Raw genomic sequence first — 16,952 nt, 5'->3', positions numbered from 1 at the left:
ATTAAAAGAAAGCAAAAAGTCTGCTACCTAACTCCTGAAGACATACTTAATGTTTACTGTGCATAAGCAAACTGGATTGTGACCTGGTCATTTATTAATTTTGACCATCTTCACAATCAATCAGTCCTGAATAGACTATGACTAGCATTTATTGTTAAAAATATATTCACCTCCAATAGTCTCAGCAAGAGATCATACCTTAAAGCCTCAAGAAGAAAGTCTCTTTAATGGTAACTTAAACCTTGACTCCCAAATTGTTCTTCCTTTATTGTGTATTGAATGTATACAAGTAAAGGAATTGTTAGAAAATTCTAATTAAAAGTTCATTGTCAGGCCAGGCACAATGGCTCATGCCTGTAATCCCAGCACTTTGGGAGGCCGAGGTAGGAGGATCACTTGGGACCAGGAGTTCAAGACTAGCCTGGGCAACACAGCAAGACCCTGTTTCTTTAAAAAAAAAAAAAAAAAAAAAAGGCTGGGCGTGGTGACTCACACTTGTAATCTCAGCACTTTGGGAGGCTGAGGCTGGTGGATCACAACATCAGAAATCTGAGATCAGCCTGGCCAACACAGTGAAACCCCATCTCTACTAAAAATACAAAAATTAGCTAGGCGTGGTGGTGTAATCTCAGCTACTCAGGAGGCTTAGGTAAGAGAATTGCCTGAACCTGGGAGGCAGAGGTTGCAGTGAACCGAGATTACACCACTACACTCCAGCCTGGGCAACAGAGCTAGAGTCCGTCTTGGGGGAAAACAAACAAACAAAAACATTAGCCAGGCGTGGTGATGCATAATTGTAGTACCAGCTACTTGGGAGTCTGAGGCAGGAAGATTGCTTGAACCCATGAGTCTGAAGCAGCAGTAAGCTATGATCGTGCCACTGCACTCCAGCCTGGGTGACAGAGCAAGAGCCTGTCTCTAAAAATAAACCAAAAAAAAACCAAATAAACAGACAAAAAATTTCACTGCCAGAGAAAAAGGGATGTGACCCATAACTGCATGACTTTAAAGTTTACAAATTAGCTAAAAGTAAGGTTGATTGCTTAATTTTATTTAAAATCAAGAGAATATTTTGTAAATGATACCTGCAATACTCTCTAAATGTCATTGGTACTTTGTCAGAATTTATATATAGTCAACCAAAACCTAAAACAAACAATAAAATTACATTCCCTAGTAAGTTAGTCAACTTCTTAAGTTAAATCCAAGCATAGAAGCTACAACAGAATAGCCTGGAGCATTACCATATCATTCTCTCAAAAAGATGAAATATTTAAACTTTGAGTCAATCTAGGGCACAAAAAAGTAAGGCATGTATCAAAATCTTAGTCAGAAGTCAAAAACCACTATAAAGTAGATTTAAACAGACACCAAAGACATTCTCAGAAAATGGGTGTCATAACCTGAAACTCCTGAAAGATTTCTATTCTAGGTCATTTGATCACAAAACACAATTTAAAACACCAAAAACACTAAGAGAATTCCACTAAACATACTAGGCCTATTTTAACTTCTAAAGAATTTATTTACATTTACTTGTGGCTTTTAGGTGTAATTCTGTTGTTGTTTCCAACATTTATCTTGTTGGAAGATAACAAATGTTGTTTCCAACATGTATTTTCTCGTTGTTTCCAACATTTATTTTATTTTCTCATTATTTTAATAGTTTCACCTCTTAACTGTTTATAAAATGTATTGGAATCAAGAAGATACCTTAGCTGCAGGGATCTCTAAAAGAGCTCCAAGTTCTTCAAAGGTAATATTATTATATAATTTGCTTGCAGACAACAAATTGTGTTCAATAACAGCTCTGTCCAAGATGCTGGAACCTTAAACATAAATAAGACAGTTACAAGTTTGAAACCAGTTTTATACTCTAAAAAGATGCATCATTTTTTCTGAAAATTTCCAGGCATGTAATAACTCTGATCAAATTTAATTTCTCTGATCAAAATTTTAAAAGTAGCCAATATATGATGTAGTTTCATTAATGTACAATTAAATAAAAATAACACTTAGCAAATGAATGATTGGCAAGTAATTATTAAGTAAATAGATCTAACGCTTTGGATTTGGAATCTTGCTTCTTTAGGCTATCAAATTCATTAACTTTTTTTTTGGAGACAGAATTTCATTCTGTTGCCCAGACTGGAGTGCAGTGGCACAATCTCTGCTCACTACAACCTCTGTCTCCCAGGTTCAAGCAATTCTCATGCCTAAATCTCCTGAGTAGCTAGGACTACAGGTGTGCACCACCACACCTGGCTAATTTTTTGTATTTTTAGTAGGGACGAGGTTTCATCATGTTGGCCAGGCAGGTCTCACCTGGCCTCAAGTGATGCTCCCACCTGGGCCTCCCAATGTGCTGTGATTACAGGCATTAGCTATGGCTCCTGGCCCATTAACTTTTCTTTCTACAAGCATAAACTTTTACTAGCAAGCAGCAGCACAACAATCATGCAACCTGTTCTGCAAGCTTCATAAAGTGATCTCTATTCTTGTGGGCACTCCATGAGCATCAAACCAAGGCAAATGTGAGAAATATCCAGATCCAGACCCAGGACCAGGCTGAGAGATCAGGCATAGAATCCTCTTTTCAGTGAGGTCATACAGTATCTGATAATGTTCCGGACCCAAGGTCCTACTTTGAATGTTATTAGACCACTGGGCTCACCCCATGCTTACATATTTCTGCTGAACATTTAACTACTGTAATGAGTGCAGGGGACAAAATATACTTGGAGACTTCAAGGGAAGTATTCTGAGAACCCCTGTTTCTTACAGTGCCTCACCTTCTCCTTTTCCAGAATTCCACCCGCGATCTGCTAGTATTTCACTTAACTCCTATCTCCCAGTTTACCGTGCTGGTTCCTCCTCCTTTTTCTTCTCTCAAATATTAGAGGGCTTAATTTTGCACCTTCTTCTCTTTTTATCCTACCATCAAAATGCTGATAATGATCAGACACATATCTGTAATCTAAATCTCCCTTTTGAATTCAGACTTATACAGCCAACTACCTAAATATCCAATCCATTAATTTTATAAATATCTCAAATTTAATACGTCCAAAAAAGCAGGCAGGTGCAGTGGCTTACCCCTATAATCCCAGCACTTTGGGAAGCCAAGACGGGAGGACTACTTGAGCCCAGGAGTTCAAGATCAGCCTGGGCAACATGGAGACACCATGTCTCTACAAAAAAATTTAAAAATTAGCAAGGTGTGGAGGCACATGCCTAAGCTTCTGGGGAGGTGGAGGTAGGTGGAAGGATCATTTGAGCCCAAGAGGTTGAGGCTGCAGTGAGCTATGGCATCATGCCAGCCCCAGCCTGGGCAAAAGAGTGATACCCTGTCTCAAAAAGTAAAAAAAAGGCCGGGCGGCCGGGCGCGGTGGCTCAAGCCTGTAATCCCAGCACTTTGGGAGGCCGAGACGGGCGGATCACGAGGTCAGGAGATCGAGACCATCCTGGCTAATACGGTGAAACCCCGTCTCTACTAACAATACAAAAAACTAGCTGGGCGAGGTGGCGGGCGCCTGTGGTCCCAGCTACTCGGGAGGCTGAGGCAGGAGAATGGCGGGAACCCGGGAGGCGGAGCTTGCAGTGAGCTGAGGTCCGGCCACTGCACTCCAACCCGGGCGACAGAGCGAGACTCCGTCTCAAAAAAAAAAAAAAAAAAAAAAAAAGGCCGGGCGCGGTGGCTCAAGCCTGTAATCCCAGCACTTTGGGAGGCCGAGATGGGCGGATCACGAGGTCAGGAGATCGAGACCATCCTGGCTAACACGGTGAAACCCCGTCTCTACTAAAAAATACAAAAAATAGCCGGGCGAGGTGGCAGCGCCTGTAGTCCCAGCTACTCGGGAGGCTGAGGCCGGAGATATGGCGTGAACCCGGGAGGCGGAGCTTGCAGTGAGCTGAGATCCGGCCACTGCACTCCAGCCTGGGCTACAGAGCGAGACTCCGTCTCAAAAAAAAAAAAAAAAAAAAAGTAAAAAAAAAAAAAAAGGACTGCTTAGCCAGGCACAGTGGCTGATGTCTGTAATCCCAGTGCTTTGGAAGGCTGAGGTGGGAGAACTGTTTGAGGCCAGGAGTTCAAGACTAGCCTGGGCAACATAGTGAGACCCTAACTCTACAAAAAATTAAAACATTAACCGGGCATGGTGGTGTGCACCTGCAGTCCCAGTTACTTTGTTCTAGGCTGCAGTGAGCCATGATTGCCCCAGTGCACTCTAACCTGGACAACAGAGCACAACTATAACTAACAAAATAAAAACTTCTCTCCTCAGTCTGTTCTTCTCCCAGTCTATCCCATGTCAAAAAGTAGTACAGCAGGCAGAGGGGAGGCAAGAATAAGGAGTTATTGTTCAATAGGTACAGAGTTTTAGTTTGGGAAAATGTAAAAGTTCTGGAGATGGATGTCGGTGATGGTTGCACAATGTGAAAGTACTTAATGCCACACAACTCCACATGTTAAAATGGTGATTTTTATGTTATATATATTTTATCACAATTTTTTTTAACAAGGTCATACACTGTCACTGAAACTGGAGTGCCATGGGGCAATCACAGCTCACTGTAACCTTGACCTCCTGGGCTCAACCAATCCTCCCACCTCAGCCTCCCAAGTAGCTAGAACCACAGGCATGTACCACCATCCCTAGCTGTTTTTCTTTACATTTTGTAGAGATAAGGCCTCACTATGTTGCACAGGTTGGTCTGAAACTCCCAGGCTCAAGTGATCCTCCCGCCTTAGCCTCCCAAAGTGCTGGGATTACAGGCATGAGCCACCATGCCCAGCCATAATATATATATTTTTAAGCAGTACAGCAGTATACCCAGTTAAAAGGACTGTATCGCTGGGCACTGTGGCTCACGCCTGTAATCTCATCACTTTGGGAGGCTGAGGCAGGCGAATCACCTGAGGTCGGGAGTTCGAGATCAGCCTGAGCAACATGGAGAAACTCCATCTCTACTAAAATTACAAAATTAGCCGGGTGTGGTGGCGCATGCCTGTAATCCCAGCTACTTGGGAGGCCGAGGTAGGAGAATCACTAGAACCTGGGAGGCAGAGGTTGTGGTAAACCGAGATTGCACCATTGCACTCCAGCCTGGGCAACAAGAGTAAAACTCTCTCTCAAAAAAAATAAAAAATAGGCCAGGCGTGGTGGCTCACACCTGTAATCCCAGCATTTTGGGAGGCCAAGGTGGGTGGATCATGAGATCAGGAGATTGAGACCATCCTGGCTAACATGGTGAAACCCCGTCTCTACTAAAAATATAAAAAAATTAGCCGGGCATGGTGGCAGGTGCCTGTAGTCCCAGCTACTCAGGAGGCTGAGGCAGGAGAACGGTATGAATCCAGGAGGCGGAGCTTACAGTGAGCCAAGATTACGTCACCTGGCCACTGCACTACTCTAGCCTGGGAGACAGAGCAAGACTCCATCTCAAAAGAAAATTAAAAAAAAAAAAATTTTTTTAATTTAAAAAATAAAAATAAAAAAATAAAAATAATTCCTCTTTTTTTATGAGGAAGTGTTATATAGAATTATTATTAAAAGACAGCAAGATGCTTCTAATTTAACATGATGTTCACTAGTCTGTACCTAAACATTGACTACCATATACACATAAGCCATGATCATTACCATCAGCTGTAGTTGCTTTTTGGTGAGGCATCAGCATGGCGGCAAATTCTTGAAGCTGATTTCCTCTGATGATCCTATCTAGGTACATTTTCTCTAGGATCCCATAGGCAGCAAGTTGCTGGCACCTTTCATCCTTAAAAAGAGTAGCTAGCATCCGAGAACGCTGCTGTCCTAAGAGAAATAAATGAGCATCAAATTTCACAATGTTATTTTCACAATGTTTCTTTAGGAAAAAAAAAATCTATCTTATGACCCCATTTTTGTCTACTAAATATACAGCCAGTACTCATTATTCATGGTAATCATGGTCTGCAGTCACTGACGACACTGAATTATCAAGTACTAAACTGCTGCTCCTATGGGAATAAAGGTTAGGTTCCTGTGAGCATCTGGTCACAACATCTTCATCAACGAATTAATCTGTAACCTTGTTTTATGTGTGTTTCTGTTTAGAGACATCCTATTTAATATATATATTGTTGATTCATTAACATTGAACTCACGGCCAACACTATAAATCACACCTAAATGAAGCTATCTAACACACGAATTTTCTCCATAGGGCACTTAAGACCACCCCCCAGAGAGCACTATGGCTGCGTGCCATTGTAAACAGCAAAATCACTGAAAACAGAACAAAAGTGTGAAAAACATGATCTGAAACAGACCATGAGAAGGATATTTGTGTACGGTATAAAAGTAAAAAAACAAGCAGGGAATCTACGTGTTCAACCTCAGGTGGAAACATGCCAGGACATTCAAATGTTTTGCCACCCTGCACATATCTGCAAATGACAGTGGAAGTGCTGCAAGTATTGACTTTGGGGTTATGAATAAATTTTAGCAAGGAGGATAATTCAGAAACATGGAATCCACAGATAAAGAAGAGCAACTATATAGTCATACATGAAGAATTTCAGGCCAAAATGTTACAAGCGGTTGGAAGAACAGGTGATTTCTATTTTCCTTTTCTCATTTGTACTTCTACAATAAACATTCATTATTTCATTAATAAAAAATTTATGAAAGATGAAAAAATATTTATCTGATAGGGAGACTTAATATTCATAATTTCAATTTATATTTTCAAGGAACTTTAGTGACAACTGATAACATTAAAAAAATCAAACTCACGAAAATGATCCTATCAACAACCTTTTTCTTTTTAAATATATTTCTAGTTCTTTATACCAAAACAGCCTAACCACAATGACACCCAGAAGCAATGAGCATATCTAATGTCCAAATCTTGGTAGCCCATTAAAAAGAACTAGGGATCCTTGAAAAATAGCTGATTTCAAGTCTGAGGCAGGCAAAATACAAGATAAATCCAAGTCACCTTTTTCTGCTAATTCGCAGGGAAGTATTCAAAGGTTAATGGGGCCATGTCAAAAAGACATAACTGGCCAGGCACAGTGGCTCATGCCTATAATCCCAGCACTTTGAGAGACCAAGATGGAGGGATTGCTTGAGGCCAGACTACCCTGGCCAACATAGCAAGACCTCATCTCCATTAAAAAAAAAACAAAAAAGGCATAACCTAGTCATGTTTGAGGAACAATTTGAACATCAAAAAGAGTAACAATTGTTAATTGTCATACGCTGAATAAATAAAAAGCTGTGTCAAATATACAAGAATGTTCATAGCAGTACTATTCCTAGCAGCCAATAAGAAATTAGGATAAATGAATTGTGGTATAGTCATACAATGGAATACTATATAACAAGGAAAATGAAAAAAGTACAAATACACATAGCCATGGATAAACTTCATAAAATTGAGCAAAAGAAGAATGAATACACTATATGATTTCATTTATATTAAAAAAAATAAGACAGCTAATATATACTAGTGATTATTCTTGTAGGGTTAGGAGTTGGGGCTAGTGACTTGAAGAAAGCATAAAGAAGGCGGAGTGTTGGTAACATCTTGTTTCTTGTTCTGGATGCTTGTTACATGGAGGTGTTCAGCTTGTGAAAATTCATCAAGCTGTATACTTTTCATATGTGTACTTTTCCTGTGTGCATATCATACTAACAGAAAATAAGCAGGAAAAAAGTACAAAGTAAAAAGTTCAAAATAAAAGTTAAAAAAGGAAGAAAAAAGTTCATGCAGAAGAATAGAATGAGCAAATCACCATTTTGTAACATACAATGTAATGAATGACCCAAGCAAGGATTATTACTATTATTATTATTTTTTATTTTTCGAGACGGAATTTCGCTCTTGTTGCCCTGGCTGGAGTGCAATGCCGCGATCTCGGCTCACTGCAACCTCCGCCTCCCGGGTTGAAGTGATCCTCCTGCCTCAGCCTCCCGAGTAGCTGGGATTACAGGCATGTACCACCACACCCAGCTAATTTTGTATTTTTAGTAGAAACGAGGTTTCTCCATGTTGGTCAGGCTGGTCTCAAACTCACAACCTCAGGTGATCCGCCCACCTTGGCCTCCCAAAGTGCTGGGATTACAGGCGTGAGCCACCGCCCCCGGCCCCAAGCAGGGATTCTTAATGGATGCTAACTTATTATGTAAAAGGAAGTAGAAAACAGAATTTTTAATGTCATAGAATGCAAAAAGCTTATTGATATGGTTTCAGATTCCACATTACAACTAACCTGTAAGAAACTATACCATCTGTCAAGTATAGTATCAAAGAATATCCACAATTACCTGAAAATGAGATTAAAATGTGCTTGTCTTTTCCAGCTACACATCTGTGTGAGGCTGAATTTTCTTCATATACTTTAACTAAAATAACCTATTCAAACGGAGTGAACGAGGAAGTGCCTATAAGAATTGAGCTGTTTCGGTCAAGCGCGGTGGCTCACACCTGTACTCCCAGCACTTTGGGAGTCCAAGGGGGGTGGATCACAAGGTCAGGAGATCGAGACCATCCTGGCTAATATGGTGAAACCCAGTCTCTACTAAAAAATACAAAAAATTAGCCAGGTGCGGTGGTGGGCAGCTGTAGTCCCAGCTACTCGGGAGGCTGAGGCAGGAGAATGGCATGAACCTGGGAGGCTGAGCTTGCAGTGAGCCAAGATTGCACCACTGCACTCCAGCCTGGGCAACACAGCCAGACTCTGGAAAAAAAAATTTTTTTAATGCAAAACAATTCCATTCCCAGTAACATTTTTTGCTTAGAAAAATATAATTGTTTTTCATAAAAGTATGTCATTTATGTTTACATGTAAAGGGTCTATTATTGCTACTTTAAAAAAAATTAATAAATTATCTTAAATTACTCATTTAATTTCTAATAATCAGTAGATAGAATCTACATAAACAAGAGCTTTTGGGTTCTCAATACTTTTTCAGAGTGTAAAGGGGTCCTGACACCAAGAAATTTGAGAACCTAAAGTACTGAAAGAAAACATTGAGGGATTTAAAATGACATATAATTTCAGAGTAGGGAAGACTTTTCTAAGCAAGTCAACAAAACTTAGAAGCCATTAAAGAAAGATTAATAAATGTAATTAAGTAAACATTAAAAGGTTCTGCATGGGAAAAATGTCATAAACAAAACCAAAAAGATGACAAGTTAGGAAAAATTTTAATTTTCCTTTATATCTAAAGAGCTTTCACAAGTCACCAAGAAAGGACAAACAACTCAAAAAATGGCCAATCAACATAAATGTATAATTCACTCAATAAAGAAATACAGATTTTTCAACAATGTTTTTAAACATACAAAAAATGCTCAAGAGCTTTTGTAAATACAAATTAAAACTAAAGTGAGATATGGTTTTTCATCTACCGGATCAGAAAAGATAAAAGAATGTGGTAATATCTGTGTAAGAAATCAGGTGCTCATGAATATTTTTGTTTGGAGTGTAATAGTACAGGGCAATGTGTAACGTCTATCAAAAATTCAAAAGTATGTACCTTTGAATCCAGAAAGTTAACCTATACATATACTCATACATGTGCATAATCACTAAAGTGTTGTGATTGACTAAATGAATTATGATAAAGCCAGACAACAGAAAATCAAAAAGAATGAGTTATATGTACTGACATGTAAAGATCACAATGATGTATACAGTTACAATAAAAAGGCAAGTTGCAAAAGTGTGTATATGCTACCATTTGTATTGAAAGAAATGTAAGAAACCAGTAAAAGTTCTTTAGAAAAAGAAGTAGTACCATGTTCATGTACTGCCTTTTCAGTAACAAAAAATAAAATAAATAAGATTACTAGTCTATAAAGAATAAAATGGGATGGGTGTGGTGGCTCACACCTGTAATCTCAGCACTTTGGGAAGCCAAGGCAGGTGGATCACATGAGCCCAGGAGCTCAAGACCAGACTGGGCAACATGGAGAAACCCCACCTCTAGAAAAATACAAAAAATTTAGCCAGGCATGGTGGTGTGCACCTGTAGTCCCAGCTACTTGGGAGGCTGAGGTGGGAGGATCACTTGAGCCCAGGAGGTTGAGGCTGCAGTGAGTAGTGATTGCGCCACTGCACTCCAGCCTGGGTGATAGAGTGATTTAAGAAAAGCTATGGTTTAGAATTAGCATTTCCTCTTAACACTCATTCTACTTCATAAGTGATTTACATGCTATAATTCAGTAAAAAGAACAAACAATATTTGTTACATGTATTGAAGAAAAGGATAAATGTCAGGTCTAAAACTGAGACTTGAAGGTTAAAAAAAAAATCAAAAGCAGTGTATTATCATTTCATCAATCTACAGATTTTAATTTTTGTTTCACTCTGCACAATTCTCACTTAAGTTGATATCCACTTCTTTAGTGAAATTTTAGAACTTTACATTATCTCTTTTAACTATTCTTTTTTTTTTTTTTTTTTGAGACGGAGTCTTGCTCTGTCACCCAAGGTGAAGTGCAGGGGCGCAATCTCAGCTCACTGCAAGCTCCACCTCCTGGATTCACACCATTCTCCTGCCTCAGTCTCCTGAGTAGCTGGGACTACAGGCGCCCGCCACCATGCCTGGCTAATTTTTTGTATTTTTAGTAGAGACGGGGTTTCACTGTGTTAGCCAGGCTGGTCTCAATCTCCTGACCTCGTGATCCGTTACAGGTGTGAGCCACCGCACCCAGCCCTCTTTTAACTATTCTTAACACATATGCATAATAGACTGATATGAGCATATTAAATTATTTTAACAAATCATTTTATTTCTGTTTTTGTTTAAACACTTAAACTACATTTACCATAATTGTATTACAAAGACATCCCTTTGAAGAATAGTTCCTTGCTAAATTTTCCAACAGTAACCAACCTAAAGTTATTAAGCAAAGATAACTGTTCATTTAAGTATAAATTATTACATGTTTACCTGCTGATGCTAAGATCGTACAGTGCAAAGCATGTTTTAAGGCCTCTAGTCTTTCACTTTCGTGGACTATTGTCTTGTAAGAGAGTTCATTGTACCTTTGTGCAGCTTCAATGAATTTTCTTCTATAATCAAGAACACGTGCATAGCATACCTACAGAAGGAAAATGTTTCAATTAGGCGACAAATTAAAAAGCGAGAGTTGAAAAAAAAAAAACAAAGAAACAATTTCTAATATTTCAGAGCATCTATCAGATGTTCTGGAATATCTTAGTATGTCACAATTCTCCAATACAAAATTAATTCCAAATCAACTTATCTGTTACCTTATAATGTATCTGTAATTGTTCATTGGTTGATTCATTCTGAAGCAACGATGCTCTATTTATGTAAGCCTCCGCCTGGACTGGATCATCATCCTCCAGATATAGCCTAGCAATCTTCAAGTAAGTCTCCAGTTTATAATCTACATTGTACTGTCTAGGATGTAACAGAAAAACACATAATGACTCAATATTTTGTCAAGAAAATTTTAGGAATAATAGAAGATATGTTGTTTTTTCCTCATATATATTCTAGTACCGTAAGGGAATCAAACTTTTTACTGCATTACACAAAAACTAAAAAGTTTTATTGAATTTTTATTATCATTAATCACATTATATCTTAGCTGCTTTTAATCCTCAATCTCACAAGCTAAAAGCTAAAGAACAACTGCTCAGTTTAGGGGTATATCATATATGACTAGTGGGACAACCTTCCTAGAAAATAATTGGGAAATATGCTCTCCAACCATCCTTTGAATCCTTTAAAATGCATATACCCTTAACCCACCATACATTTACCTTTAGAAAATAAATCCTAAGGCCAGGTGTGGCGGTTCATGCCTGTATTTCCAACACATTGGGAGGCCTAGGTGGGGGGATCACCTGACGTCAGGAGTTCGAGACCACCCTGACCAACATGGTAAAAACACAAAATATTAGCCGGGCATGGTTGGCACACACTTGTAATCCCAGCTACTCGGGAGGCTGAGACAGGGGAATTGCTTGAACTCAGGAGGCAGAGGCTGCAGTGAGCCAAGATCGTGACATTGCACTCCGGCCTGGGTGACAGAGTGAGACTTAGTCCCAAAAAAAAAAAAAAAAAGAAATCCTAAAAAGATAGCCAGATAGCCAGGGATGTGCATACATATGCATATAAAAGGATATTAATTTGTAAAATTATTTATAAATATCTATGCTAGGAAAAAAAATGGAAATCACCCATTATGATATTATTGGTGATCAAGTTGTGGTGCATAAAAATGGTAGAATACAAGGCTGGGCATGGTGGCCCACCTATAATCCCAGCACTTTGGGAGCCCGAGGCAGGCAGATCACGAGGTCAGGAGTTCAAGACAAGCCTGACCAACATGGTGAAACCCCATCTCTACTAAAACACAAAAATTAGCTGGGCATGGTGGCACACATCTGCAGTCCCAGCTACTCGGGAGGCTGAGGCAGGAGAATAGCTTGAACCCGGGAGGCGGAGGTTGCAGTGAGCCAAGATCATGCCATTGCACTCCAGCCTGGGCAACAGAGCGAGACTCCATCTCAAAAAAAAGAAAGGTAGAATACTGTATAATTATAATCTAGTCACTATGTATTTTTCCTAAGTGAAAAAACTGGATAAAACAGTATGTAAAACACTATTAAAATGTATTTCGATACACATATATCAAAATAGTAATAGCAATTATCTGTGGGTAGTAAGATTATAGGTGGTTTTCATTTTCTTCTTCATCTCAGTGGTCACATTTTATGCCAGGAATGTATAACTAAAGACCTCACATAATTCAAAACTCACATGAAACAAGATTAATCCTAACAAAAATTAATCCTATTTACCTGCAAGAGTGGTGCCACCATATGGCAAGAACACAGAGTTTATAATTCACTTGGCCCCAGATTTGAAAATAATTCTATACTTTATTGATTTGGGTGGGATGGAGAATGGGAGGAGAGATTTATGCAAATTTAATTTTTGCATATATTAATATTCTGTACTTTTTTCCATTCATAATTCAAATATACATTGCTTGCCACGTACAGCACTATATTCTTGAATTTTCCAATTTTTTGCCAAGTGTAACTATTATATCAATTACTTTTTTTTTTTTTTTTTGAGATGGAGTCTCGCTCTGTTCCCCAGGCTGGAGTGCAGTGGCGCCATCTCGGCTCACTGCAAGCTCTGCCTCCCGGGATCATGCCATTCTCCTGCCTCAGCCTCCTAAGTAGCTGGGACTACAGGCGCCCGACACCGCGCCCGGCTAATTTTTTTTGTATTTTTAGTAGAGACGAGGTTTCACTGTGGTCTCGATCTCCTGACCTTGTGATCCGCCTGCCTCGGCCTCCCAAAGTGCTGGGATTACAGGCGTGAGCCACCACGCCCGGCCATCAATTACTTTAATAATCAGAATGAATCATTTTTTGAAAGAAAAAGTTCCCATTTATCCAAAGTCTACATTTAGTTACTTTAACTTGTTTAGAAAACCAATGACATTTTTATCTCTTTGGTTTACTCACAGATAAGGATAATACTACAGTACTACTAAAATGACAATTATGACCACTGTAAAAAACAATATCTAATTTTATATTTATTTCAGCTACCACTGAAAAGAAATCAATTGCCCTGTGCTAGGGAGAAAATACAAGGTAAAGAATAAGACGAAAGCAATCAAGAAAGCCCAGCTTTTTCAAACTACCAAATTATCAAGGGACCTTGAAATGCAAAATTCAGCATCTACATATGAAGGTTTTTTTACAAACTGGCTGCTTTTTCAAGGAGCATCATTGCCTAGTAACTTCATAAATAATGCACAAAAGGCAAGATGTCTGAAGCAGTGTCTGCCTCACTATCGCAAATATTAATGAAGAACAAAAAAAGAATTCCTCCTTCACCTGGTAAAGGAGTAGAAAGGCAGATGAAGATATTTTTAAGTCCTTCACAGTTGGTACCGTTTTATACTTGCCAACTTGAAGAGGAAGTGTTTTCAATACAATAACCAATAGTCTCACATCTTTCATCCTCATACAATATACTTAGGAGAAATGTTTCATACAGAAGTATAAATTTTAAAAAATATATACATCAAGAGGTAAGACTGGTTGAATAAGTTATAAACCATCTTTTTTTTTTTTTTTTTTTGAGACAGAGTCTCACTCTTGTCACCCAGGCTGGAGTGCAGTGACGAGATGTCGGCTCACTGCAACCTCCGCCTCCTGGGTTCAAGCGATTCTTGTGCTTCAGCCTCCCTAGTAGCTGGGATTACAGGCACACACCACCACACTTAGCTAATTTTTGTATTTTAGAAGAAACAAGGTTTCATCATGTTGGCCAGGCTCGTCTCAAGCTCCTGACCTCAGGTGATCTGCCCACCTTGGCTTCCCAAAGTGCTGGGATTACAGGCATGAGCTACCACGCCCTGCCATCTTAATTTTTTAAAACTGTTTTTCTACCTCATTTTCTCTAGTATCTCAAACCCAACAATCCTTGAACCCACTGTGCCCTCCAAACCACTTATCCCTTACATGTCACTGCCTTTCCCCATAAAGGCCTCACTTTCCTCTTTACCTAGCCTAACTCCTATGGTCACTCACTCATTGTAATCACTTGTAATCATTGAATTGCATAGGCACTCATCTCCCTTGTCCCTCTCTTGCTGTCATACTTGTTGGGCAAAAATCGTAACTGTGGTTAAACCTAATTGTTTGCTCACTCCCTTCCTGCACTCATATAGCTGAAATGTGATGGGAAAAAGCAGCAAATCAAATTTTTTTTTGAGATGGGGTCTCAGTGTGTTGCCCAGTCTGGGCTCAAATTTCGGGGCTCAAGGGATCCTCCCACCTCTGCCGAGACTGAGGCTTGTAACTGGGACTATAAGCACGAAGCCACTGTGCCCAGCATGACTGATCTAATTTTAATCATTATGACCTTTAACAAGTCCTTAATGTTGCCAAGTTTACATGCTGAGTCCATTCATTGTCCCACTCTCCTAAGGGGATTACTTCTCACACTATTGTCTCTCTTCAACCTCACACTCCACCCCCATCCACCATTCCAGCTGATGTCTCTGATTTCAACTTCCTTAAGAATATTGAAGCAAGGCTGGGCATGGTGGCTCACACCTGTAATCCCAGCACTTTGGGAGGCCAAGGCAGGTGGATTGCTTGAGCCCCAGAGTTTGAGACCAGCCTGGGCAACACGGTGAAACTCCGTCTCTACTAAAAATACAAAAATTAGCCAGGCGTAGTGGCGTGCACCTGTAGTCCCAACTACTTGGGAGGTTAGGAGATGGACGTTGCAGTGAGCTGAGATCACGCCACTGCACTACAGCTTGGTTGACAGAGCCAGAACCTCTCTCGAAACCAAAAGCCAACAAGAAAAGAATACTGAAGCAATGCAATGAAAGAGTACTTGCAGAAATTCCATGACAATATCACTAATATGTCTACAGACATTTTTATTGTCACAACTAGGAACAGCAGTACTATTGGCATCCAGCAAGCAGAGGACTGGTGCTGCTAAAACATCCTGCAATACACAGGACAGCCCCCACAACAAAGTATCTAGCCGAAAATGCCAGTAGTGCTGAGGCTGAGAAACTCTGCCACAGATGAACTACCCATATTCCTATCTAAAGCCTATCTCTCTGCTAGATTCCTTCCTCTCGTCTACTCCTGCAAGAATCCTCTCCCCAATTCCCCTATATCAAATTTTTGCTTTCTACTGGATCATAAAAGAAAAAGTAATCCCTTAGCCTAACAATTGCTGTCATCTTCTACCCTGTTTTTTTGCTACGTTTTTTGAAAACTCCCCCACAGGGTGGCCCATACTCACTATCTCTAAATATTCTCTTCCCATTCTCTCTTAAACCATGCAGTCAGGCTCTCGCTATCATTTCACAAAAATCAGCTCATTAAGGTTCAGTGGTTTCTACACTATTAATGCCAACAATTAACCTGTACTCCTTATCTTACTTGACCTATCAATGCCATAGCTCATCACCTGCCCCTTGACACATTTTCCTCATTTGGCTTCTAGGACACCACCCTCCACAGTATTCTGATTTCCTACTTACCTCAATGGATAATCCTTCTCATTTGCTACATCTTCCCCCAGGCCCTGACCTCTTAACGTAGAAGTGCTCCAGGCCTCAGTATACTCAGTCCTTTGGTCTATCTACATTCCCTCCTTTGGCCATCTCATCCAATCTAATGGCTTTAAATTCCATCTATATGTCAATGACTCCCAAATATGTATATCTAGCCCAGATATCTCTTCTAATCTCCAGACTAATATATTCAACTCCTTACTACATATTTCTACTTGGATATTATATGCCCAAAATGAAAATCTCAATATTCCCTACAAGACTATTCTTCCCTACTCCAACTTTCCAATTGCTCAGGCCAAAAATCAGGACTTATCTTGACTTTTTGCACACTCTACATACAAGCCATTAGGAAATCCTTACTCTACCTTAAAAAACATATCTAGAATACTTCTCACATCCATCTTATCTGTGGTACTGTATAAGCCTTTTTTAAAAAAGACAGGGTCTTGCTTTGTGCCCCAGGTGGGAGTACAGCGGTGCGATCATGGCCCACTGCAGCCTCAAATAACTGGGTTCACACAATCCTCTCGCCTCAGCTTCCCAAGTACCTGGGAGTATAGATGCATATCACCAGGCCCAGCTAATTTAAAAAAAAAAAAAATTTTTTTTGTAGGGATGGGGGGCAGTCTCACTATGTTGCCCAAGTTGGTCTCAAACTCCTGGGCTCAAGCAATCCTCCCGCCTCAGCCTCCCAAGTAGCTAGGACTATAGGCATGTGCCACCATGCCCAGCTTTTTCTTTTTTTTTTTCTTTTTTTGGTGGAGATAGGGTCTAGCTATGCTGCCCAAGCCGGTCTTGAACTCCTGGGCTCAAGCAATCTTCTCCCACCTCAGCCCCCCAAAGTGCTT

General features: G+C 39.8%; 1 protein-coding gene across 2 annotated transcripts in view; it reads right to left on the bottom strand.

Annotated features, from left to right (window-relative positions):
* LOC105496861 (COP9 signalosome subunit 4) overlaps nt 1–16,952 on the bottom strand; it is a 40,788-nt gene that overhangs the window by 7,884 nt on the left and 15,952 nt on the right. For both annotated transcript variants that reach the window (XM_011767503.2, XM_011767505.2), the window contains exons 5-8: nt 11,270–11,423; nt 10,947–11,097; nt 5,643–5,813; nt 1,714–1,829 (exon numbers count right to left, since the gene is read on the bottom strand). In XM_011767503.2, coding sequence (XP_011765805.1) covers nt 1,714–1,829; nt 5,643–5,813; nt 10,947–11,097; nt 11,270–11,423 — 592 coding nt within the window. The remainder of the gene's footprint in view (nt 1–1,713; nt 1,830–5,642; nt 5,814–10,946; nt 11,098–11,269; nt 11,424–16,952) is intronic.

The sequence above is a fragment of the Macaca nemestrina genome, chromosome 3, assembly GCF_043159975.1.
Source record: "Macaca nemestrina isolate mMacNem1 chromosome 3, mMacNem.hap1, whole genome shotgun sequence".
NCBI lineage: Eukaryota > Metazoa > Chordata > Mammalia > Primates > Cercopithecidae > Macaca > Macaca nemestrina.
The sequence above is the reverse complement of the archived record's forward strand: the minus strand, read 5'-3'. Positions and strand labels throughout refer to the sequence as shown.